This window comes from Camellia sinensis, chromosome 4 (genome assembly GCF_055761805.1).
Source record: "Camellia sinensis isolate YWXY chromosome 4, ASM5576180v1, whole genome shotgun sequence".
In the NCBI taxonomy this organism is placed as follows: domain Eukaryota; kingdom Viridiplantae; phylum Streptophyta; class Magnoliopsida; order Ericales; family Theaceae; genus Camellia; species Camellia sinensis.
Window position 1 is genome coordinate 181,719,250 of NC_138964.1, and position 27,170 is coordinate 181,746,419.

At 42.8% G+C, this 27,170-nt stretch overlaps 1 protein-coding gene across 1 annotated transcript; it reads right to left on the bottom strand.

The window, feature by feature from the left end:
- Window positions 1–1,097: 1,097 nt before the first annotated feature.
- Window positions 1,098–26,208, bottom strand: LOC145824281 (uncharacterized). Its single transcript, XM_082923907.1, has 3 exons — window positions 25,821–26,208; window positions 25,037–25,711; window positions 1,098–1,225 (listed from the first exon to the last, which is right to left on the bottom strand). The coding sequence occupies exons 1-3, from the start codon at window positions 26,206–26,208 to the stop codon at window positions 1,098–1,100; spliced, it is 1,191 nt and encodes a 396-aa protein (XP_082780033.1).
- Between the last annotated feature and the right edge of the window lie 962 nt (window positions 26,209–27,170).

Sequence of the window (27,170 nt, forward strand, 5' to 3'; positions counted from 1 at the left end):
CAAAATAAATTTAATATTTTATTAAGTTTTTAAATTATCAATCAGACGAAAATACTCACAATATATTATCTAATTTATACGCGCGCAATATTTACCTGCGATTATCTTAGTCTGATGAGTACTCCGTTACATCTCCGCCACTCGACTATGCATTCTTAGTCCTTCAACTCTCCACCGTTCACCTCCACTACCTCTAAAACCCTTCCCTAACCACAAAACGAACCCATTCATCTTCTCCAATCGTCGACTCTTACCAACACAATACCAAGCCGTTCATCTTCTCCAATTGGCAACTCTCAACAACACGAAGAACCATCACAATTCTGAAGAAATTTCATAGTTCCTGACTTCCGATTCACATAAATGGAAAAAAAAAAAAAAAAAGTAACATCTCTTTTCACTTATTATTTTTCATTTAAATTTGTACATTATTCTTTCATATTTCGTATATACCGTTTCAATAACACTTTCATAAAAAAAATCCTTGTAAAACACATTTTACATACTTCAAAATGTATAAACCATCTTTTATATATAATCCTCTGTTTTAAAACATTCTAGTCCCCTGTTTTTAAACATTCTAATCCCCTGTTTTTACACATTCAACTCCTTATTCTTATTCTTGTTATTCTTGCTTCTTCTTCTTGTTAAATATTGGTTTTTCTTTTTCATATTGTTGCTACATTTCATTGAATACTTAATCTTCTCGTTGTTATTGTTATTGTTTACAAAATACAATGGGTTGTTCTTATTGTTGATAGTGTTTATAAAATTGAAACATCAGACAGTTTCATCACTCTACAAGTAACATATCTAAATTTATTTAAACTGCAAATGAAACTGTAAAATTACACAGTTTAATCACTATTCAAAACAAATAGATAACTTATTATAAAATGCAAATTAAATTGTCAAATTATACAGTTTTGTAACTATTAACAACAAATAGATATAACTTCATATTAAACTGCATATAAAACTGTAAAATTATACAGTTTTGTCACTATATTACTCATGCCCTGCTGTCACTTTCATTTTTTCAAAAATAGCTGTTGGAAGATATTGGAAGAAATAAACCCATATGCCCAAAAATTCAATCAGGGATTTAAGTATCTCCCCTTTTGACAGTCCTTTGCCTGTATCCACTGAAATGCCACCAAAATCTCTCCCTCCACAAAAAACCCAACCATCACAACCAAAAAAACCCACAAAACAACCACACTACCTACAAAAAAAAGCCCAAGAACTACACCACAGACCACACCCACACAACAAACACCGACCACACCTCCAGCCACCAAAAACAAAACAAAAAAAAGCCAGCAAAAAAATAAAAAGCTCCTCCAACCAAAAAAAGAAAACTCCAAGAAAGCCAATCAACTCCTGAAACAAAAACCAAGCCATCAAAAGGGAAAAAAGGAGCAGTCCCTGGAAAAAGAGTCCAACAGTTTAATTACCGTTCCAACATCGAAACAGTAATCAAACTGTTGAAGAGGGTCAAATTCACAACAGCCCAACAGACAGAGCTGCAAAAAATCCCTTTTTGGCCCATTATAAATGCTCTCTCCTCAACACAACTGAAAGCCTCTTGGAGCAAATGCTAAAATTCCATTGTAGCAAAATGACAACACTCTACAACAAAAGAAAAAGAGCATTGATACTTGGCAAAAAAGAAATGAAACTCAAAAACAGTGATGTGAGGCTCATTTTTGGTATCGACTGTGGAGAAGACACCATCACCACTAAATCCTATGCAAGACCAAAGGATTTTGAGCTTGCATTTTACAAACGAAGATGCAAATCAATAAAAAGATTGGATGGCAAGTCATTGACCAAAATGTTTCAACAAACAAAAAAAAAATCAACCAATGATCGTCAAGATCTTGCAAGGGTCATCACCATTTACTTGTACTTGAAACTTCTCATGCCTACAACAGAGTTTTCTCAACTCTGTTAACAATCTCAACAACATCAATAAGTATAATTGGGTTGAGGCAATAAACAACACACTGATGAATTCAATGGCAAATGCAAGCAACAACCCAATGCATGCAACAACCCAATGCATGTCACTGGATGCGCCATGTTACTCTTGGTAAACACACTATTCAACTACTTCACACAAAAAATATCAAACATCCAACTATTTCGAACTATCTAACATATTTTAATTTTTTTTTTACAGTACTGGTACTGTGAGCACAGTAAACTCCTCCGACCATCCAACAAAGAAAGCTTCCCAAGATTTATGAAGTGGAACCTTGGCAAAATGCACTCCAAGTGGAAACACATCAGCCTTACTGACTTTGAAAAGGTATTCAAACTCTTCTATACTTTCATAGCACAAATCTATTCAACACTCCTTTCACAGTCATTATAGTAAAAATCATGTTATGAAACTGTAAAAGTTTTCATTTTCAAATAACATATTTTCAACACTTAATTCACATTACTCACAGTACAAATCATATTATGAAACTGTAAGAGTTTGTAGTTTCAAAACACACACCTATTTAGCATCACTCATGTTATGAAACTACAAAAGCTTGCAGTTTCAACGCACAAATCTATTCAACAATCCTTTCACAGTCATTATAGTAAAAATCATGTTATAAAACTGTAAAAGTTTTCAGTTTCAAACAACATATTTTCAACACTTAACTCACATTACTCACAGTACAAATCATGTTATGAAACTAACCAATTTTACAGTATCACTAATATATGCCACATTGTTTCAATGCAGGTTGACCAAAGTGCTTTAACCTCAACTGAACAAGAAATACAGTTATTGCATATCAATCAAAACACATCAACAGACTCTTCAGTAAAGAAACATGACCACAAAAAGGACAATAAGCGAAAAAAACAAACAAAAGAAACCAAAAAAAAAAGACGTCTAGACAGTGATGAGGATGACTTTCTCGAAGAAGAACACCAATCGGAATCAAAACAACAACAACAACAAAAAAGAAAGAAAAGAAAAGAAAACAAGAACCATAAGAAGAACCAATGTCACGACCTAAACCCGCCCCTATGGGTTTAGCACCGTAACCAGCCAATAATCCGTGATTACCGAAGGCCTGCTTATCAGTAAGACAGTAATACAGAGTACAGGGGCTGGCAGAAGCCAAATCAGTAATAAAAGATGTTCAATGAGCTGTGACAGTCTGTATGCAAAAAGACTTTTTATACATATACACATTCAAACCATAACAGTATATATGTACATCATATACAATCATTCAGGTTAGGGACCAAGTCCCTACCACAACAGTACAGTACAAGTCTATACAGTCTATACAATACAGAGACAGAAAGGGGGAAATCTAAAACGCCCTGAAGCAGCCTTGGCTTAGCAGTACATGGAACCTCGCAGTGAGGCACAGTGGTTGGCTTGACAAAAAGGGAGTTTAACCCAACGCTCCTAGCTCCGATCCGATGCTTAGACACCTACATATATATATATATATAAACAGTAAGCTAAAACCCAGTGAATAACATATGCGTAAAGAGGTTAAAAATGAATGTCCTTTCAGTATTGAAAATGATCATTTATCAGTATATCAGTCATTCAGTTTGTAGCTCATAATTCATGTCATAACAGTTATTCAGAAACTATAATAGTCATATGTGGCACATCCAATAGCAAAACAGTACAGTAGGTCTTAACAGACCGAGCAGTCAATGATGGCCATCATATTAGTAAATAGTAGTGGTTCCAAACACGGGAACCGACAGAGATCTCTGTAACAGTAGCAGTAACAGTTCAGTAACAGTAAATTGCTATGGATGCCACGAATACAGTTCACAAATAGGACATATATTCACTCAGTAAATAATGTCATTTCATAAAGTAGTACAGTCATTTGTTCAGGAAATAATCTCAATTGAACATATCTTTACAACATTGTTACTCGCAGAGCACTGGGCTATAAACAGCTAGAGCGTCCTCGGATGCCAACCCTACAGTTACAGAATGAACACATACTAAGCTACACAGTTGGGAAATAATAACTTAATCCCTAATTTACCTCGGTGTGGTTCTATATCAATATCATCACTAAGATGCATTAAACTAGGCCTATGAGTGCCTAGGATAGAATGAGGATGCAAAGATGCACTTTAAAACACTTTTCAGAATTTTCAGAAAGCAGGGTCTCGCTCGAGTTTGGCTTTCTACGCTCGAGCGGACATGCAGACAAAGGATCTCCGCTCAAGCGTGACTTTCCTCGCTCGAGCGGACTTTAAAAGTACTGGATGGGTGAAATTCACGCTCGACGGGCGCTCGACCCTCGCTCGAGCGTGAGACACAAGTCCTCGCTCGAGCGTGCATTCCTTCACTCGAGCGGACTGTAAACACATGCAAAGTGCTGGATACACGCATTTCACGCTCGAGCGCCACTTTACTCGCTCGAGCGGACTGCATGAACACAAGGCGTACGCTCAAGCGTGGAGTTCCTCGCTCGAGCGTGAGTCCAAAATCTGGAATTTTCAGATTTGAACTCAAGCTCAAAACTCAACTTTAATGCATCAAATTCGATCCTTTTGGGATAATTTTCTAGAAAACACTTGTAAACTCATAATATGACATGTTTCAAAGATCAATTTGAGAAATCAAAACCCAAAGGTAGTTCAATTAAACACAAATTTCAAAGAGGTTTTCACGAACATGAAAAACAATGCAAATTCAACACATACATGGGTTCCTAGGAACACCAATGCTACAAAATAAGATCAAATGCAATGTTTAACTTCAAAACATGGTGAGTTCATGGATCAAGACTCAAAATATGAACATGCATGAAGAAATCCTCATGAAACAACTTCAAAATTCAACAATATGAACATGCATGCATGAATTCCTACTCAATTCAACATATTAAGCCAATTCTTGGCTTTAAAACTCTAATCTTCCAAGAACCATGCAAGAACTAACTTGATTTCACAATTAAAAGGATAAAATCCTTACCTTGGTTCCTCAATTTTCAGTCTAGAGGCTCAATTATGCAATTAACCTTCAATATCTTCAAGTTTGCAAGCTAAATGCCTAGATGAACTCAATTTCTCCTATCTCGCTCTCTCTAGTCGGTTATGTCTTCAAAATGGCTGAGCAAAAGGTATTTCTAAGTGTACTCAAGCCTCAAGGTGTTGGAGAAAGTGGCCCACTAAGCATGGCAATTTGGTGAATAAGTCCAACTCTTGTAAATTAACATTATTTAATCCAATTTAAACATACAAAATCAAATTTCAATTAAATATACCATAAAATTACATAAATTCTAACTAGCACAAAACACTAATCAATTTCAGATTCGGCCGCCAATAATGCCTTTGTAGACACCCCATTTTTGACCGACCTTAAGACTCAGACGTCACCGATTGAGCGCTTGGTGATGTTGCATAATGTGCTCGTTCAGAAGTTTCAGAGTCGCAGCCGTGAGCCCTGCCTCCGGACTTCCGAACCCTCTTCTGTGCCTTGCCTCGGTTTGTGAACCATACTCGGTTTTCTCTGTTTCTTTTCCTGAGGGGAGGGAGAGGTCCCGTAGACCATCTCTCAGTGGCCGTGGGCTACATTTTGTGGCCGTAGGCCATTTTGCCCATTTCGGAGTCCGGTTTCCGATTTTTTGGGACCGTTGGCCGTGTGCCTCGGTTCGGGACCGCCTAACCATCTCCGTTCGCTCTGATTTTTGGCATACAGCTTATTTTCTCCCTTTCAAGGGACACTGGGGTCTGAGAAACCCACTTCGTGGCCGAACGCCACTTTCGGTGCTTAACAGCCCGTTTTTGGGACCCCGAACTGCGTGTTTTGGCCCCCGAACATTCGTTTTGCATCGGTTTTCGTTCATTCTTGGCGGGTGCCTCTGTTTCATCACCAGGAAGGTCACTGGAGGGTGGGAGGCCAGCAATTATCTTGGCAACCAGTTATATTCCATTTTCGCCCTCCGACACCCGTTTTTCGCACTTCCGAGCCAATGTTGAACACCTTGGGGCCACTTTCTTCAACCCCAAACCACATATTTGTGTTGTACACACATGGGAGGACCCTAAAAGTTTATGGCCGGCCAGAAATTCCATTTGAACCTTTTGAGCCCCTCCTCAAAATGGCTTGTTCTCTCTCCTGTTTTAGAGTTTCCAAATTCGAACAACAGGGTTGTGAAGAGGAGACCTGGGAGGCCACCTTTTTGTGGTGGCCGGCCACTAAATCAAGTTGACCCTTTTGACCCCTAGCCGGCCGGCTAGGGGGGGTGGCCGGCCGGCCACCTGCAAGCCCAAAAGGTGGCCGGCCATGATCCTCTCAAAAGGGACTTTACAGCTGTATAGCTGTTTTCCCCAGAAAATATCTCAATCCGGGGGATATTTTGTAGGGGAAAGCCTTGGTCCTTTTTCCCCCACCCTTTCCTTCCATACTCCCTCTCCTTTTGGTCCTTATAACCAGCTGCAAGCATTGGTTTTAGAGGTTGGAAAAATTGGTCTTCAAGCTTGCATACAAAAATCCCTCTCTATCTCTCTCATTTCCTTGGAAAACCTCCAAGTCCAACACCACCATTTCTTCTACACCATCAACCTCCACCCTTCCATCCTCCATTCCAGAAGTTTGAAGGTGTTCTCCAAGGCCTAAGGAGCCACAAACTCAAGCCAAGAGGCAACCAAAGTCAAGCCTTCAAGGGTAAGTAGTATTTTTCCCTTTTTAAGCTTATTTTGGTATCTTTTCTTAGCCATACATGCTTATTGTTTTGAGCTCCGGCCCTAACTTAAAGTGGCCTTATTTTGAGCTCATTTTCTTGTTTCATTAAGGGCTCAACCCTGTTTGAGCCCCCCATCTTGCACTTGCTTCAATATCTCCCTTGAATGCCATTTTCTTGCATGCTTGGGCAGCCCATTACGCTTCCATTTTTGGGCATTTTACAGAACTAAAAATAGGCTTATTTTGAGCTCCTCTTCAACATTGAAGAAGGGCTCAACACTGTTTGGGACCTCCATGCTATACTTGCCTTTATATCCCTCTTTGGTCCCCTTTTTTTGCATGTTTTGGTAGCCTATTATGCTTCGGTTTTTGGCCGTTTTACAGAGCTATAAAAAGTCTTATTTTGACCTTCTTAACATGTTTCATTAAGGGTCTTTGGATGTTTGATGAATATTTTGTATACTTTGTGTTATAGCCACTTTTGAGCCTCATTTTGCATTGCATTTCTAGCATGTTTGTATACTGTTTTGGGGTTTTTACAGTTCTGTAAATACGCATATTTTTGGTCCCTCTTCAATGTTGTAGAAGGGAATTTTTTAGTTTGGGCTTTGCATATACCACTTGCCTCTTTGGCCACCTTTTGGCCCTTTTTCTTGCATAAGAGCTTAGCCATATCTATGTTTGTTTTTAGGGTTTTTACAGTTCTATAAAGTGGCTTATTTTTGGCCCCTCTTCAATGTTGTTGAAGAGCCCTAACCTATTTGGAGTTAGCAACTGTGAGTTGCTTCATAATCTCATGTTTAGGGCCATTTTTGCATGCCATTGTTACCCTATCTTTGCTTGCTGTTTGGCCATGATTTGTACTGAAAAAATGCTTATTTTGAGGCTGCCTTGCTTCTGTCTTTTCATCTTGTGTACCAATTATGCATGCTTTGTATAGCTGTAGTTCATTCTATGCGCCTAATTTGCATTTCGGAAGAGATTCCATGCATCGGGTGTGTTTTCGCCTCATTTCGGGGCTGTTTTCCCCCACTTTTCAGTGCTGAAATCCCATTAGCATGTTTGCATGCCATTTTTTCCATATTGCATTGCATATGCCATTGCCTCGGTTTGCGTGCCCGTGTGCACGCATTTCGAGGCACTTCATTTTCATCCACCGGCCTCTTATGTGAGTGTGGCTGAGGCTTTCTCATGTTGGTATAAGTCCATGTTGCATTTTCCATGCCATTTTTGCCATATTGCATTGCATATGCCATTGCCTCGGTTTGCGTGCCCGTGTGCACGCATTTCGAGGCACTTCATTTTCATCCACCGGCCTCTTATGTGAGTGTGGCTGAGGCTCTCTCATGTTAGTATAAGTCCATGTTGCATTCTATATGCCATTTTTACCATATTGCATTGCATATGCCATTGCCTCGGTTTGCGTGCCTGTGTGCACGCATTTCGAGGCACTTCATTTTCATCCATCGGCCTCTTATGTGAGTGTGGCTGAGGCTCTCTCATGTTAGTGTAAGCCCATATCATATTTCCATGTCATTTACATTGCGTCTATCATTTTCTTGGTTTGCGTGCCCGTGTGCACGCATTTCGAGGCATCTCATTTTTACAGCATAGTGCATACTAGGTTGTATCTTAGATCGCATTCTGTCATTTTCTCGATTTACGTGCCCATGTGCACGCATTTTGAGGCATCTCATTTTCATAGCATTGTGTATGTTAGGATTGTATCTTAGTCGCATTTCATGCATGTCATGCATATTGCATCGTGTTCGGGATAGGAGTTAGCCCGGACACGGGAAACGAGGTGCGTTTCGTACTCCGAGTGACGGAATGTGTCTCAATTCCCCAATCACCGACACTCCGGATCATCCATGATGGAGTTAGGTCTTGTTGTGTTTTCATGTGCATTCATTCTATATTGAGTTGTGCAATTCGACTCCTCCGCCATCATGCCTCGGTATGCGTGATTGGTGGCACGAGGATCAAGGCATGCATACACTTGTGAAAATACATTGCTATGCCCCTTTCCTGCTCTCTGTTGCAGCAAAATGAAGAATCAGCAACTTTTCGGGACTTGGCACGCGTTTCAAGAATAACTGCTAAACAGAGGCTAATTGGGGCATCCCGGTGGATTTCCGCGCAAGACCACCCGGACATGCATCATCCATCAGAAGCAAGGCAGTCCCTGACTTGCATGCCAGTTTTATTTATTTTCTTAGTTGATTTGTTAATTAATTAGGAATTTGTATATTATTTGGACTGTAATATTTGGACTGTAATATTCTTTTATTCGGGAATGTATATTTATTCGGACCCTCTGCGCGAGGGCATAACTGTAATAAGTGTGCGTGTGTGTGTTGTATGTCTTCCAACCCCACGTCTTTCTCCCTTTTATTTATCCGCTTATGATGGTTAGATTAGGGCATATTTCAATTAACATACAGTATGATAGCATGTTTGCATTCATTCATCTGTATTGCATGCACCGGGCTCGGCGCATCATACTAACTGCATTGTACTTTCAATTCCAAATTGAATACATGATAGTTGTAGCATTTCATATGTCATCTTAGAATAGCCGAGCCTGCTATAGTTTGCATTCTTGCATGTGTTGCATTAGGCATTTCTGTATACTTAGGGTCATGCATGATTTCTAATGTAGTCTCTTTTTTGGCTTGGAGTACTCGGTAAGTTCTATGCTTTAGCATCCTTGCATGCGTGTGAGTGACTGCCATGAATAGCATGCTTACCATGAGGCTAATTGCTTATGTGATATAACTGCCTGAGTGCCTGTGGGTGAAGGTTGGGTTATTTGAATTTGAATAATTCGTCAAATGTGTGTTTCAAGCCCACTAGATAGTGGCAAAATCATGTTTTCTAAGCCCACCCGAGGGTGGCAAATCCACGTCTTAGCCTACCTGCGGGTAGCACCATCAAACCATTTTCAAACAAACAAACATGAAATGTTTTGTTCTAATTCAGGCGACTCAGTCTATACTTGTATGCTGTGCGCATCACATAGTAACCTAGGCTAATAACCGGAATAAGAACATACAATGTTTTCAAAAATAGATATCATGGTTAGTAGAGGCCGATCTTTGATCGGGCGAGCGGGGGTGCTCACGAAGTGACCTTCCCCAATCGTACCCAAGTTCCCGAGCCGAGGCAACTTTGGTGATGACGGACACGTGGCCTTTGGCACCGAGTCAGGGTTTCCTAAATTTCCCATTAAAAAAAAAATATTTAGGTGGCGACTCTGTATCTGGCAAAGCAGTCCATGTTTGGCACTTCTTTCAAAATCTGTTTTCTCAAAATGATTTGCCGGATTTGGACTCTTTGGTTCAGACTTAGAACCGTGACAAATTTGAGAGTCCTGAGCTGTAGTGACCCCAAAATGAACGGAACGGGAGCTCGTTCCTCCCGGGGCGTTCGGGGACGTCTACAGCCTTCAATTTGCAGTCTAAACATAATACATGAACAGATAATTTAGCAGTCAAACAGATAGGCATGCATTTAAACTAATACACTAAATCAATCAATTCAGAATTTTAGTCAATCAGTTAGTTAACATGCTTAATCATAGATTAGCACTAATCAGTGGTGAGGGTTATCACAATCAGAAAGTGATGTACAAGAAGCAGAGAGTGATGAAGAAAAAAAATAAGTGACTGAAGAAGAAGAAGAAGAAGAAGAAGAAGAAGAAGAAGTTGATGAACAACAAGACAATGAAGAAGAAAAACAAGAACAAGAACAAAAACAAGAACAAGAAGAATGTGATCAACAAGAAGACACTGATTGAAGAAGAAGGCTAACAACAAGAACAAGAAAAAAAACAAACAAACCAACAATAAGAAGTCAAGGAACAAGAATTGACAAACCAACAACAACAACAACATGAAAAAAAAGAACAAACAAAATAACAAGAAGAAAAAAGGACAGAACAACAAGAAGAACTCCAAGAAAAATCTGACACATTTCATGCACAAGGTAAACTCTTGTCTAATATTGAAGCAAACTGCAAAATTTAATTAAACTAACCAAAACACAATCCAACATTTTTATAGGTGATAACCAAGCACAAACATCAACCAAAGAGGACGACAAAGTCAAACTCATAGTAGCCATGAGAGCACAAATGCAAGAAATGGAACAAAAATTCATGGCTGAATTGCGTAGAAAAAAAGACCAATTGAAGAAAATGTCCGCCAAAAAAACTGGAAGTCCCCAACAAAGATCAATGGTCAAGTGAATCAAACAAAAGTTAAGAAAATAAGCACATAAGCCAGATTTTGAATACCAACCAACGACAAAAGCCAAAGAAGATACAAGGAACAAGACAGAAGTTGCTGCTAATGTACCCAAACCAACATAGGGTACCGATGAAGAAAAAGAGAAGAAGAATGAAAAGAAAAAAGAAGAAATCGAAATAGAGAAAGAACCTGCTACTGAACCCGAGCAAAAAGAGGGTGCTCATGAAGCAAAACAGCAGCAGAAAGAAAAGATGAAAAAAAGGTAGTGCTGCTGAAACCAAGCCAAAAGAAGATGCCAATCAAGAGAAGGCACAAGTTCAAATATTGGAAAGTGATGATGATTTCAAGGAAAAATCAATCCACAACAAGTCACTCACCATTTCATGCCGTAAAACAAACAAGGTTTGGCATAGCCTATCCAAAAAAGACCAAGACCAAATTCAGCTCATCAACAACACACAATCAAGTGCTTGTGTCTAGTCTGGCAGCGAAGATGAAATTTGCATATATTTTTCAGATATATGTAGATTGACCAACAAGGAAGCCTCATATGGGAATGTAGGTCTCCAACTGCACAATTTTACAGTTTCTGTCCATATTCAATAACTTATTCCACAAACCTAACACATTCTCATATATAACATGTTTTAGGTCATTGATGCCTTCGCAGAAATGAAATTGGCACTCCAACCATCAATTGAAGAATTTGAGAAACATGATCTAGCCTTTGCAAGAAATCCATACGCAGAAAGATCTTACGTTTTCTCAACACTCATCAATGTAAACAAAACTTAACATACCTTTCAATACTATTCAAACTACAAAATTTTTTACTTTCTTAACATGTCTTACTACATAGTGTTATAACATATTTCAAACATATATAAATTACAGACTCCACTACAAAACCAAGATCTAGCACTAAGAGAAAAAATAATGGACATCCATTTTCCAGAAGCAATGAAAAACAGATATATCCATTTCCTAATCAACCACGACAACCATTGGATAATTGTGGTCTTTGACAATGCTGATGGGATATAGAGGCACTATGACTCTTTAAAGCCAGCAAAAGATTGTCATAACAAGCACTTTGAAATTGCAAAGGAAATTGTAAGTTAAATAAAATTTCCTACTTCGTTTCATTCCTTTCAAAACATCTCAGCACATCACTATAACTAACAAAAACACCCACTAATTATTTTGTAGTAACAATATCAACTGAGATGGAATAAAGCATTATTCAGCAATCAAGGAAACATGTTATCATCTCAAGAGTGCGAGACAGTAATTGCATCAATTGAGGAATGCTTACAATAAACCCCACACTCGTAAGATACAAACTCAATAACTAATGTGTAACAACCCTCACTTCAACTTAGTCATACTTGTTTTGATTAAGTGTTGCTTGCATGCTTGTTCTTGCCTGGTGTGTTGCCGAGGTCATCTTAAGCCTAGACACCTTGGAACCTTTCCACACTTAGAACTATCTTGGAACCACTTCGGTTGACCTCCATCTTCACCCTGGCATATTGGCCGAGATGTCACTATCTAGGCCAAGGTGCGCGTCACCTAGGCCGAGATGTGCATCATCTAGGCCGAGATGTTATTATCTAGGCGTTCTAGATCCTTGATCCTTGCACTTAGTGATTTTGTTCCGGGAATAGTATGACTTAGACCGAGGTGTGGCACATCTAGGCCGAGGTGTGGCACAGCTTAGTCAAGTGTCGTCCTTCCAAGCCAATGTCGTTGTCACCCTACTTGCCGAAGCTTTGCCCTTAGCCGAGATCATCACTTGCCGGAGTGCTCTTGCCGTCTAGCTTGTTGAACACACTTTGTCATGGTCTTGTCTTGTCAGTCAGTCAGTCACTTTTTTTAGTAGAGTCAATCAGCCGATGCCACGTGTCCCAACAGAGGGTTAAGTCAGTGACTGTCGAGAAAACATATCATTTTATATCAAATCTTGTCTTTTAGAGAGAGAGACTCTAGGAAGGAGAAGGAGAATTTTTGAGTGAGGGAGTAGACTTCCAAGCTTGATCGTTGGAGTTTGAACCATTAGATCCTAGTTTTGAGGTTAGAATCTTAATCTACTCTTGTTGTTCTTATTGATCATTTAGCTGCATTGCACGATCGAATATGTTTTGCATGCCATGCATTGATTTAAAGTCGATTTTAGTAAGTGAAAATAGTGTTTTTGTGTTCTTGAAGAAAAGTCTTGTTTTGATCCGAAAGTTTGCATCTAGAACCATGTTTTTGTGTTTGTTCTCACAAGATCTTTGAATATGGGTGCCCAGGTCCATGTTTTCAAACTCATAGCACGAAATCTCAGACCTTGTAATAACAAGTTATGATTTTAGCATGCATGTTCTTCATCTTCTCCATCTTCATGTTCTTCATGTTCCTCCAAGGGAAACCCAGATTTTCCCGACTTCGCTTTTGTATGTGGCCGTCGAGACCACACCTCGGCAAGATGGTGTGGGACCTTGGCCAAGACCTGGTTGGTGCCCAGCACGTTCTCCCGAGATGAGAAATAGTGTTTTGTTTTGATTTAACTTAGTTTTGATGAATGCCGAGATCATCCGTTTGCATGTGAATCTTGTTTGAAAGTACGTTCAATAGACTTTGTCATGTGTTTGTAGGACTCGGACTTTTGCCTTGACCCCGACGTTGAAGAACTAAGTGAGTGGTATTTTTAATAAAGCTATGTTGTCAATGTTTTGATGAGCTTTGTTTTGCTTTGTTTTGAAAAGTATTTGTTAAGCATGAATGATTGTCCCTATTTTGTATATCAAGCATTATCTTGTTTTGATGACATTCTCGAAAAGTCCTTAGTGCCAGGGGACTATAATGCAACTGCATATCTTGTATTGAGAGTCCTTAGTGTTAGGGGACTATAATGCAACTGCACATCTTGTTTTGAGAGTCCTTAGTGCCAGTGGACGATAATGCAACTGCACATCTTGTTTTAGATATCTCCATTGTTTTGTCTTGTTTTGCCACTGACGGTTTACCGCGTGGGTTTGTTTGTCCGGAATGTCATCATTTGTAATATGTTGTTGCTAGTAAGCATCCCTTGAAGCTTTAAAGATTTGCTAGATAGACGAGGTCCATCCCTTGTTATATAAAGTTTTGATATGTATCGTTTTGAAAAGACTTCGGCTATTATTCATGCAAACCCTTTATTATTTATATCATTCACTGAGTATCCAAGCTCACCCTCTCTATATATATGTAGGTGATGAACAAGAAGGCGGTGACGCCTAGATGTGATTCACGAGCTTGTTTTGGATTTTTGTTATGTCGGCTTGACTTGTATTCACGTCGGCAGTCTTGAAAATTATGCTTCTCGACTTGTAATACTTGTATTTTGCACACGTCGGCTTGAAAAGCCTTTTGATCAAGATGTAATAAGTACTTTACTTCATTTATACTAAGTTGTAACCCATGTGAAGATGTTTGCCATTTCATTTGACTTACGCACAGCTCTTATGGACTAATCTGATTTGTATGTATTGCTTTCGTACTTGTGAGCCCCATATATTTATACTCTGTTGTGTATGGATTTTAAAAATTGGCCTTCAGTAATCTCGGATTACTGGCCATCACAGCACCATCCTACTAGGGGTGGTTTGGGGTCGTGACAGAATGGTATCAGAGAACAAGTTCCTTAGTATACATTATTCACACACTTTGAGTCCTAATGAGCATAGGATTTCCCCTTAGAAGGATGTTAGGGTTGCATCATATTGCTTGCTATGTGAACAAGGTGTGCATCGTCTCGGCATGCTTAATTGTTACTTGCCTACGTGTTTATTTGTTCATTTTGTTTTAAAGTCACATTTTGCATACTCATAGCATCATGAGGACAAGTAGACCTCCAGTTAGCTGAGATCAGTCCGATGATAGATTAGACAGACTGAAAAGGTTAGTTGAAGGTTTGGCCCGCGAGTTAAGGCAGACAAGACAGCAGTACGCTAGTGCTACTTCGACTCAGGCCGAGCAGACAAATGGCCGAAATGCAGCTCCAGCTCCACCTCCACCTCCTCCAGTGCCACAAGTGCTCCCACAACCAGCCTTATATAAGGACGGCACAATAGCCTTGATCAGAGAGTTCAAGAAAATGAAGCCACCGAGATTCCAAGGGGGTATAGAGCCGATGAAAGCCGAAGCGTGGGTTTTGGAAATAGAGAAGCTGTTCGAGATCTTTCCCAGCACCGACACCCAGAATGTGACATTAGCAGCCTTTACACTAGATGACGACGCTTGTAGATGGTGGATGATGGTTCGAGAAGGCAATCCAGACTTGACCTGGACCCGATTTTTGGAGTTATTTTACACCAAGCACTTTCCCCTAAGTGTTCGAGATCGCAAGACTACCGAGTTTCAGACTTTGACGCAAGGCAATAGAATAGTAGCTGAATATGACCGTTCCTTCACTGAGTTGGCGAGGTATACACCCCACATGGTCAACGATGAATATATGAAGGCTAGGAAGTTTGAAAGTGGGCATCGTGGACCGATACAAGACCGGGTTAACATGCTCAACATGCCGACTTACGCCAGAGTATTAGACAAAGCCATTCTAGCCAAAGCTAATTTGAACAGATACCAGAGTTCAGGGGAGAGCCAGAGGAAGAGACAGAATTATGACAATCGCCGAGCACAATTTGGTACCAGGAAGAAAGTGAATGTTGGCAGTTCAAGCTACCCAAGGCAGAAAAGTGGTACTAAGCCGACATGTTCAAGTTGTGGGAAGCCACATTTCGGGGTCTGTCGTCGGGCGTCTGGAGCTTGTTATGAATGCGGTGAAATAGGTCATTTTGTGAATGACTGTCCTAAAACAAGGGCTGACGATAGTAAGAAAGATGAGAATACCTCGGGTTCCGTACAGAAAGGTAATGTTGGGAAAGGACAGATGAGGCAAGGTAGAGTTTTTGCACTAGTACCAGGAGACACTCAGAATGCTGAGACAGTAGTGTCAGGTATACTCCCAATTTGCTCTCAAAATGCATATATATTGATTGATTTGGGTTCTACGCATTCATTCGTTTCTACTAAGTTTGCCAAGAAGATTAATAAGAAACTAAAACCCCTTAGTTATGTGTTATCTGTATCTACTCTATCTGGGAGATCTATGAATGTTGTATCCATCTATCGAGCATGTGTTGTTGTGATTGGGAATGTTGAATTGTTAGTTGATTTAATGCCATTGGACATGACTCATTTTGATGTTATATTGGGGATAGATTGGTTAGTGGCAAATCACGCATCCATAAATTGTGTTTCTAAAAATGTCACGTTAAAACCCTCAAACCTAGCCGAGGTCACGTTTCAGGGTAAAGGAGTAGTATCCCCACCTTACTTAATTTCATCCATGAAAGCCTATAAGTTGATCCAAAAAGGGTGTCAAGGTTATTTGTGTAGTGTACTAAGTAATTTGAATGGAAGTGTTGAGTTAGCCGACGTCCCCGTTGTTAATGAGTTCCCCGACGTCTTTCCAAATGATTTGTCGGGTCACTTAGTTGATAGAGAGGTAGAGTTTACTGTTGACATCATGTCGGGAACTCAGCCCATTTCTAAAACACCCTATAGGATGGCCCCCGCCAAGCTTAAGGAATTGAAACTTCAACTACAAGAGTTGCTAGATAAGGGTTTTATTAGGCCGAGCACTTCACCTTGGGGAGCACCCGTCTTGTTTGTTAAGAAGAAGGATGGTACACTTTGTAAGAGGAGCTAATTTAAGCCCACTAAATTATTTAGGCCCAATAGCCCAAGATTAGTGGGCCCGAATTTATCGCAAGTCCAAGATTGGTGGGCTTGGATTTATCGCCGTCAAACGGGCTGAATGGCTCTAAGCCTCGAAAGGGTTCGGATCCACGAACCTAGAGACTTACTCGGGCCCAGACTCGAAAGGGTTCGGATCCACGAACCTAGAGGTCCTAAACACTTGGCTTCGAACGGATTCAGACGCAATCTAGAAGTCGCTCCGTTAATGAGTCCCAGAACACTTGCGGGCTCGGAGCTTTCCGGGATCTACGCACCAGAACCATGGGCGTAATGGAGTTCGAACAAAGGACCCGATCCCGAGGACGGTGAGTGGAGATAAATTCACTCTTCGGTTAAACTAGCCTATACCCGGGTCGAGGTGGCACGACCACGGGGGGTCCATGAGACTCGGCAATATTTTGCGGCAGGACGTCCTCTGGGACTACCCCTGACCCTTTGGGATGATTGGGGATCATTGGTTAGGTGTGGCTAAGAAGAAGGGTTCGCCGAGGGAGTGATCTCCTCTTCGGGGTTTTCTCATCCTCGGAGAAGTCACCTCCTCGGAGAGGTCACCTCCTCGGACAAGATGGTTAGAGAGAATATCCCCCATGTGCCTTGCACATGGGCTCCATCCTACATCATGAGGTGCCTATAAATAGCACCCACCCATAGCTTTACAAGGGATAGATTTTGGAGATTTTTTAACTCTTGGGAAAGAACTAATTTCCCATCTCCATTATCAACCTTGAGAGTGAAAGTGGGAGATCCCTGGGAGAGCCTTGCCATTATTCTCTCTCTAGCCATTTTGCCTTCTTCTTCACCCAATCTCTTATCTCCATCATCTCCTTTCTTTTGTGTTTCTTAAGTTGAGACCGTTGAAGAATCTAGGCCTCTCACATTTCTTCTAGAGAATTCGAAGTTGTTCTTCAAGGATCTTCGAAGATTTTCGAATTTTCCAACTCCTTTCTTGAACCCTCTCCTACATTTTGGCGACTCTGCTGGGGAGGCAGATTGGTTAATGGTCTCAACGAGATCTGGAATCCATACAACTCCAACAAGGATGGCGGGAGAAGATGAAGTTCACCAACAAGGATCCTCTAATGGTGGTGATGACAGAACCATGGCTCAGATCAATCACTTTTGCTTGAAGCCATTCAAGGACTTCAAAATACTCAGCAAGAGATTCTTACCACTCTTCAGAATCTCACTCACACCATGTTGGTGATGAGTTCTAACTTTGCACCGGCGCCAAACGAAAATCAAACTGGTGGTGGAGTTATTCCCGCCGAAGTACAAAATCAAATCCAAGGAGAAGTAGGCCCCAATCAACCTATGGCTCATGGCAACACAGCCACAGTAACACATGCTCAAACCACAATAGGCGGCAGCAGTTTGCCCATGCCCGGGCTCCATGGCGTGCCGAGCCAAGATCCAATGGTGACTAAAGGAGTTTCTGGTGTAATGAATGGTGCTCCGGCGACTGTTGGTGTCCAGGAAAGCATAAGGAGCATGATGGCGCAAAAGGGGGCTCTGCCCGTACCTAATCTTGTCACGCCACCAGTAAATGTTACCCAAGCACCAAGCGGGCCTCCTTTGGTGCCGACAACAAATCTGCAAGCACAACCCGGTATAGCGGCGCCGTGCGGTGGACTCTATGGGCCTCAATTCAATATCCCATCACCAACTGGCTTGTCTATAGGCGCTGATGGCCAGTATCGTCAAATGTCCTCACCAATGATGAATTCGCAGCACCAGAATGGCCAAGACGCCCCTAGCTCAGTCTTCGGGTACATAAGCCAAGTCCCGGAAATACCATCATCAAACTCTCTCCCTCAACAGTTTCTCACTCTCGCCGATGTGCAGGCCATGTTCGATCTCGAACGGGGCAAGAGGACCTTACCCTCTTTGCCTGATCCAGACGTCAAGCCGCCTTACCCCATTGAGATGCTGAGCTATCCATACCCTGAGGGGTATACAGTGCCGAAGTTCATCAAGTTCGACGGCAAACAAGGAAATGCCCGAGAACATGTTGTGCGATTCATCGAGACTCTAGGTATTCATGGTTCAAACCACGTCCTCCGACTGAGAGAATTCTCTAAGTCCCTCACCGACCGAGCATATAGTTGGTATGTTAATTTGGCCCCAAACTCTGTCCGAAGTTGGGAGGAAATGGTTAACAAATTCCACTCCAAGTTCTTTCAAGTGGCGGAGAAGGTGACCACACTTACATTGTGTAAAGAGAAGCAACAAGAAAGTGAAGACATCCTTGACTACGTCAAAAGGTTTCAGGACAAGGCCGTGGATTGTCATGAAGCTGTTGAGGAGAGTTATCTGGTTCAAATTTGTCTAGAAGGGGCATTGAGCAGGTACAAAATGTTTCTAGTTAACCACAAGCTACCCACCTTCTCGGCATTAATAGAAGCAGCTCGGAACATTAGCATTCCTCAGGCTCAGGAGTCCGGATTTAAAGCCAGTTACAAGACTAGTTTCAAGTCATCTCGTGGACCTATCGTTGCTGCTGCCTCTGCCCCGGATACCCGAAATTCACAAGGAGGAGGTCATAGAGGCCAGAAGAGGAAGCAATATAATAGTGAAAAGGCGAATGTTTCTTATCCATGTGGAATCGAGGAAGTAAAAGCTCTAGTTAAGGAATGGGTGGCTGACGGAGAGCTAAAATTGCCTTATGTTGAAGAAATGCCTTCAAAAAAGGACCGCGAGAGCCCTGAATTTTGTGTCTACCATCGTACATTGAAACATCCGACACAGAAGTGTTGGACTCTCAGGAAAATCTTCAGAGATAAAGTCGAGGCAGACGAATTGAGGTTCAAAAAGCGAGGGACTCAAGACATCCGAGAACAACCATATCCTCAACACCGAGACAAGGGCAAGAATGTTGCTATGATAGCTTATGAAGGCCCGATGATCGAGGCTATCGCCAATCTCGATGACGATGACTGTTATCTGGACGACATCCTCGAGCCAGAGGGTGAGCAAGTTTACTATGGAAGTGCTATCGATCCAGAGGGCAGAGCATTTATGACTCATGGCGAAGATCCCTTTGATCCAGAAGGAGGAGAAGAGTACTATGGAAGAGGAGGACACCATGTTTATGTGGCATCTTATTTTGAGGAGACCGAGGAGATGGTTAACTACGAGCCTCCAAGAGTGGAAAAAGATCCGGATCACTATGCCAAAACTTTGCAAGACTGTGTGAAGTTCAAGCAGTTCTTTGACCAACTTGGACTTTCCAAGGTGGCAAGAACAGAAATCACCAAGTCTATCATTAATATAGCCGAGGCACACCATGAGGAATGCATGTCGACTGAGGGATCTATCCCGAGGAAGGCAAAAGAGCAATCTAGTGCCATTACTTTCTCCGAGGTTGATCGGAAGTATCCTTTTTCTCACAATCGCCCGCTTTATGTGACTGCTTTTATTAACGGGGTTGAGTTCAAAAGGGCCTTTCTAGATAGTGGAGCCTCTATCAACATTATGACTCGCGCTACTCTAGAAAAGGCCGGAATCACTGAAGAACGCATTGTGAAGCAGCCGATAGTCATCACTGGCTTCGGTGGAGAAAGGAGAGTTACTATCGGATGCGTAACAGTTGATTTAGCCGTTGGAGAGATTCGCTCGGCCACCAAGTTCCATATTATCGATTCTGAGGCAAATTATCACATCATTCTAGGGAGGACCTGGATGCATAGATATGGGGCTGTACCATCAAGTTATCATCAGTGTGTTAAGGCTAAATGGGGAAAGAAGACGGTGACAATTCAGGCTACAGAAAGGCCGTTCGAGATCCATGAAGCTCATTATTCTGATGCCATCTACTTCACCGAACTGGCTGTCGAAGAAGTTCCCACCACCTCTAAGCCTCGAGGGGTCAAAATTCCTCGTTGGGAGGATATCAAAGATGACAAGGAGCCGATGACAGAATCAAGTAAGCGGGCGATGTCTAGACCAGAAAGTCCGCCTATTCCTCGGAAGGTGATGAAAGTTCGAGAAGGAGGCAAGATGGTGTATTATTTATGAAGGTGCGGGGAGTCGGTTTCTTCAGTCACCGACTCCGAGTCAAAAGAAGAGCCTCCTGACAATGATATAGTAATAAAGCCTGAAGTGGCTCCAGAATGTATGCAAGATGGGCCGAAGCCTCAGCCTGAACAACTTATCGAAATAGATCTGAGTGATGGACAAGATGCACCGAGGCCGGTATTCGTAAGTTCGAGCCTTAGCCCAGAAAAGCGGGAACAGTTGTTAAAGTTGATAAGCCGATACTCAGATGTGTTTGCTTGGTCATATAAGGAAATGCCCGGACTAGATCCTGACCTAGTCTCCCACTATCTTGATGTGTTCCCAAACTCCAAGCCAATTAAGCAAGCTGCTCGAAAATATCATCCAGATCTCGAAGAGAAGATTAAGGAGGAGATTGAAAAACTTCAACAGGCTGGTTTCATCCGGCCAATACAGTACCCCACGTGGTTAGCAAACATCGTGCCAGTAAAGAAGAAGAATGGCCAAATCAGAGTATGTGTAGACTTTCGAGATTTGAACAAATCTTGCCCGAAGGATGAATTCCCTCTTCCTCACATCGACACCCTCGTGGATACTACCTCGGGACACCAGATGTTCTCATTCATGGATGGATTCAGTGGATACAATCAGATTAAGATGGCTGAAGAGGACGCAGAAAAGACTGCTTTTAGAACACCTCTCGGAAACTTCTTCTATACAGTCATGCCTTTCGAACTCAAGAATGCCGGTGCAACTTACCAAAGGGCTATGACTGCAATCTTTCATGACATGATCCATCATGAGATGGAAGATTATGTTGATGATCTAGTGGTGAAATCCAAGAAAGAAGAAGACCATCTCCGAGACCTTGAGAAGGTATTCAAGAGGTGCCAGAAATTCAAAATGAGGATGAATCCTCTCAAATGTGCTTTCGGGGTGACGGCCGGGAAGTTCCTCGGGTTTCTTGTACATAGGCATGGTATCGAGGCAGATGAAGACAAGGTCAAATCTATCAGAGCAATGCCTCCCCCGCATTCTCAGAAGGAGTTAAAGAAGTTCCTCGGGAAGGTGTCTTATATTCGGAGGTTTATCCCAGCACTGGCAGAGATCTCTGCGCCTTTCGGCTCTTTGTTAAAAGGAGATGCCAAGTTCGAGTGGAACCAAGAGCACCAAAAGGCCTTTGAGAGAATCAAGGCGGCCTTGACCTCGCCTCAGACCATGATAGCCCCGCAGCCCGGGGTGCCTCTAATGTTGTACCTAACTTCAACCCCCAAGTCCATAGGGGCATTATTGGTCCAAGATGTAGATGGAGTAGAACGCCCGGTGTATTACATCAGTCGGAAGATTCGAGGAGCAGAAGTCCGATATACTCCAGTAGAGAGACATTGTTTAGCTTTGGTATTCACTGCCCAAAAGCTCAGACATTACTTCCTAGCACATCAGATTCAGATTGTTACTAGAAGTGATCCAATCTGATACCTCCTCAGCAAGCCTGCTCTAACCGGGAAGGTGGCAAGATGGTTGTTAGCATTGGGTGAATTCGAGATCACATGTGTAGCCCCCAAGGCGATCAAAAGCCAAGCCTTAGCTGATCTCCTTGCCCAATTTCCAAGTGGTGACTATGAACCAGTGAATGAAGAATTAAGAGGAGAGGTGCACGCAGCTATGGCTTCCGAGGAAAGCTTCTGGACATTGAGCTTTGACGGAGCAGCAGCCGGAGGGAAGGGAGGAACCGGGATAGTCCTTACAAGAAAAAGTGGGGAAAAGTTATATTTGTCTTATAAACTGGATTTCCATTGTTCGAATAACGAAGCCGAGTATGAGGCTCTTATTTTAGGCTTGATAGCAGCTGAGAAGCGCAGTATCAAGAAGATTCGGATCCGGGGGGACTCAAAGCTGATAGTGAAGCAAGTTTCAGGACAGTTCGTCTTAAAGGAGCCTGCCTTGGCCACATATCGAACAACAGTCCAAAGGCTTCTTGACAAATTTCAGAAGGTCGAAATAGAGCATGTGCCTCGCTCCGACAACAAGTTTTCAGATGCCCTCGCAACATTAGGGGCAAGAGTTGACATTCCAGAGGAAGAGGCAACAATTGTTATCAAGAAGAGAACAGAACCTTCAATAATACCCGAAGACAAAGGCCTTCCGGAGGACTGGAGAGGAGAAGTCCTCGAGCAACTCAGAAGCAAAGTTGGAAAACTGACTATGGCCAAGCTTGCCCAATTCACAATTATTCAAGGTGAACTTTACTTCCGAGGAGGTACCGGATTCCTAGCCCGGTGTATTGGCCAACAAGAAGCAAGCTTCCGACTACAACAGATCCATGAAAAGTCTTGCGGAGATGGGGATATCAGTCTGTATAGAAGAATCCAAAGACAAGGTTATTATTGGCCCGAGATGGAGAAGGACTCAAATCAATTACAGAGGGAATGCCCCAAGTGTCAGTCATACATCCAGGAGGATGAGAGTTGCTTTGAAATTGATACCCCTGACTGGAGGCAAGTCTACATTGACTATCTCAAAGAGGGAACACTACCTGAGAGCCCGAGGGACATTGCACACCTCAAGAGGAGAGCGAGGCGGTACTTTCTTGATCAGGACAAGCTGTATAGAAGAAGTATTGAGGGCACTCCCCTGAGATGTCTCTCCAAGGAGGAGTCAGATCTAGTCCTCGAAAGAGCCCACGAGATTGAACATCAAGGAGGGGCTCGGCTGTTCGAGCAACTTATACACCTTGGGTATTACTGGCCGACCATGGAGTCAGATGCATCCCATCACGTGAAGAGGTGCCAGACTTGTCAGAAACACGGAAATTTGATCCACGCTCCAGCTGTAGACCTGCATAGTATCCGAACGCCATGGCCGTTCCATACCTGGGCTTTTGATCTGATAGGGCCCATCTCCACATCTTCTAAGGGGTACAAGTGGATTCTCGCAGCCACAGAATTGAGTACAAAGTGGGTCGAAGCAATTCCTCTAAAGAACGCTACGGGGCCTGTAGTCGCAAACTTCATCAAGGAGAATATCATTTGCCGATTTGGGGTACCAAACACCATCCTCTCGGATAACGGCACTCCCTTCATAAACAAATATGTGAAGAGCCTCCTAGAGACTTACCAAGTGAAGCATCACAAATCCACACCCTACTATCCAAAAGGGAACGGGCAGGCGGAAGCCACAAACAAGACACTGATAAGGATTCTGAGCAAGATGATGGATGAGTTTGGGGGGACTTGGTCCGAACAGTTGATAGTAGCCCTATGGGCGTATCGCACTTCGAAGAGAAAGCCAACTCAAGCAACTCCTTACTCCCTTGTGTATGGGTCCGAGGCAGTGTTACCTATAGAGTTGGAAACGCCATCTGCTCGAATGGCTCTCGCCTCGGGGATGGTATTGGAGCCTCGAACCACCAGATTGGAAGCATTAGAGGAAAAGCATGACAGAGCTGCAAAAGTCATGGAAAGGTATCATGAATCCATCGCCCGAGCCTATAACCAGACTGTGATACCAAGGAAGTTTGAAGAAGGTGATCTAGTATGGAAGATTGTAGACCCAATCATGCGAGGACAGCCTTTGCCCAAGTTTTCTCCAAAATGGGAAGGGCCCTACAAGGTGGTTCGGGCGAGCTCAAGCGGGTACTACAAACTTGTAAGGGTTGAAGACGACTTCCAAACTGGCCCGCTCAATGCAAAGTTTATCAAGCATTACTACCCATAGTTGGACTCATCTATGTTGAAATTCATTTTCACTTTCTTACTTTGTCTAAAAGTTGTATTTCCCTTACGTTATGAAGAAGCTGGTTTTCTCTATGGTGCATGTTTTATCCCATCACTTACAGTGAATCTATTATACTTTCGTCAAGAAAGTTGAAGAACTAATGAGAATATTTCAGCTTTTATATGTGCATATGATTGTTCTTTCCATTGTGTCATTCGAAATAAATATTTTATCAAGTAGAATGAGAAAACAATGCGAAAATGTCCAAACAACAAAAATTTTGTCATTTCATTGCATTGTCCTAGATAAAACATTTTTATCGAAAGGGGCAAGAAAGTAATGATAAAAAAAACTCAATCTTTCCTAAAGACACCCTCGAAGAAGCCGCCCGTCATATCTACATCTGGAGGACAAACAGTAGAGTGTGCCTCTAAAGTCTCCAAGGCCCGAGCATAACCCGACTCAAGTTCACGAAGAGTTGCCTTTATCTCATCTATAGAGGTGCGATAAGAGGCAAGCACAGACATAAGTTCCAGCTGATGACTGGCGTTCGAAGCTATATCCAGGCGCTTCCGAAGCCATGATAAGTCCACTTGGTGACGCTCCATGTCAGAGATCCCCTGATACGCCGTCTCGACTACTTTCCCATTAAGGTCACACAACCGTTGCATGTCCAAGCTATATAAGATAGTGGCAAAAGACTCGAGAAGAGCAGTCTGAATGAGTGGACACTGGCAAGCAAATGAAGCAAAGGTCTCCGGGTAACTTGAATGCACAAGCTGTAGAACTGAAGCAAACTCAGGAGCTACCCAATAATGGAGAAATGATACTTTGCCAGAAGCTGAAGGAGGAATTGGGGTCGGAAAGCTGCTAGTCTCAGGAATCTCCCCAATGTCTATCGGGTTAGATGAACCACCCGGAGGGGTAACTCCCGGCAGAGGTCCCGAGCCTGAGAATGCCGAACGATAAGGGGAAAGACCAAAAGCATCACTATCAATGTGGAAATCACTAAGATTCAGATCCAAAATATTCGAAGGCACTGGCGATGAAGAACCTCTGGCAGTCGTCTCAAAGGCAGGTGTCCCCCCTTGAGAAGGAGAACCGTGAGGAGTTACAAAGAGAGTCGGAGTAGAGCCCGAGGCAGGTGAAGGCAGGACCCCGGTAGCAGCTAACACTGGAGCAGAGTCCGAGGCAGGTGAAGGCAGGACCCCGGTAGCAGCTAACACTGGAGCAGAGTCTGAGGTAGGTGAAGGCAAGACCCCGTTAGCAGCTAACACTGAAGAAAAGATAAGAAGGCCTTATTAGAGGTAGGGGACAGGAAAGTCATTTAAGTAAAGATTTCTTACAGATATAAGTAAATGACAAACTTCAGAAAGAAAGATTACCAGAGGGAGAATCAATATGCAAAGCAGGGGCAACTGAAGGACTCCTAGCATCAACAAAGTCACTTGGTCGTGTAGAGACCACTTGATCGATCTCAATGTCTGATGAAGCCTGAACAGTAGCAGTCATCCCTGAAGAAGGAAGGAGGGCCGGAGGATGAGAATCACCATAAGTGCCAGAGCGAGTCTCAGAGATTTCTAGCACATCCACCTCCACACCATTCCCAAAGGCGCACATCGCCTCTACATTGCTTCTAGAAGCATGGCCTACGGCATCAATTTCTGAGGCATCAGTCCCTCCAGTAATCTCAACATCAGAACGGTGAGCCCCAATAACCTCGTCACCAAGATAGCGCTCCTCCTCAGCTACGGTAGGGCGGTGACGACGCATACGTGGAATAAGGTCACAAAAATGGTCGGAGGACTCAGCCTCATCATCGTCATCATCTATAACTGCTATACGAGAGGTGCGCATCTTCACAAGTCTTGCAGACAAATGGAGGGTGTCGTCCAAGTCTGAGTCCGGCCTGGGGGAGGCAGCATGGCCAGGAGCCACGGTACTGAGAACGTCAACAACCGCAGGATCCTACACAACATGGGCAAATAAAAGTTTTCATTTTTAGAAGGTATAGTCGCAAAAAGGAAAGTAGCTTCAAATCAAAAATTTCGGGTACCTCATGAAGCCTTTTGGAAAGGCGAGGAGCGGAAGGACTGGCATCAGAAGTCCTCTTGTGAGCCATCTTTTTAAGGCGGGTCGTCCGAGGACCAGAGGCCTTATTCAAAGGGACTGGCTCCGGAGAAGTAATTGCCAAGCTAGAAGCAGATGCCCGAGCAGAAGGGTCAGTTGGAGCAGATGAGGTGAAGAAACTCTCGTACATGTGGTCAGATTTTCGGCTCTCGGGTAGCCGAAGAGAAGAATCCTTCTTATAAATCGGCGGAGGCAAACATACGGTCGGTCTGCTCTGGACAAATGTAATAAACGCATCGATATTCTTCTGCCAATACCGCCTGAAAAAGGGGGTGAAACCCCCTACTCGGCTCAAGCCTGGCATCGTCAAAGAGCCGGATATGGGAAGCACGGTGTGTACAAGCCCGCGACCGAAGCGCCCGTAGCTCGCTGAAAATGATAATAAAGGAGGTGCTGGCCCCGGGGTACATTGATCAAACCCGAATTGACATGCTACGCGGTCAGGCCTATAAACGGCACTATCAACGCCTTCCTCATGCCACACCGGTAATGAACTCGGACGAATCATAATCAGCATATCAACAAAAGGTGCAGGGATGTTCTTCGGCAAAGGAAAGGACACCGAGCGGGAGGAACCATGATAGATAAGCGGTGTGGCCACACCC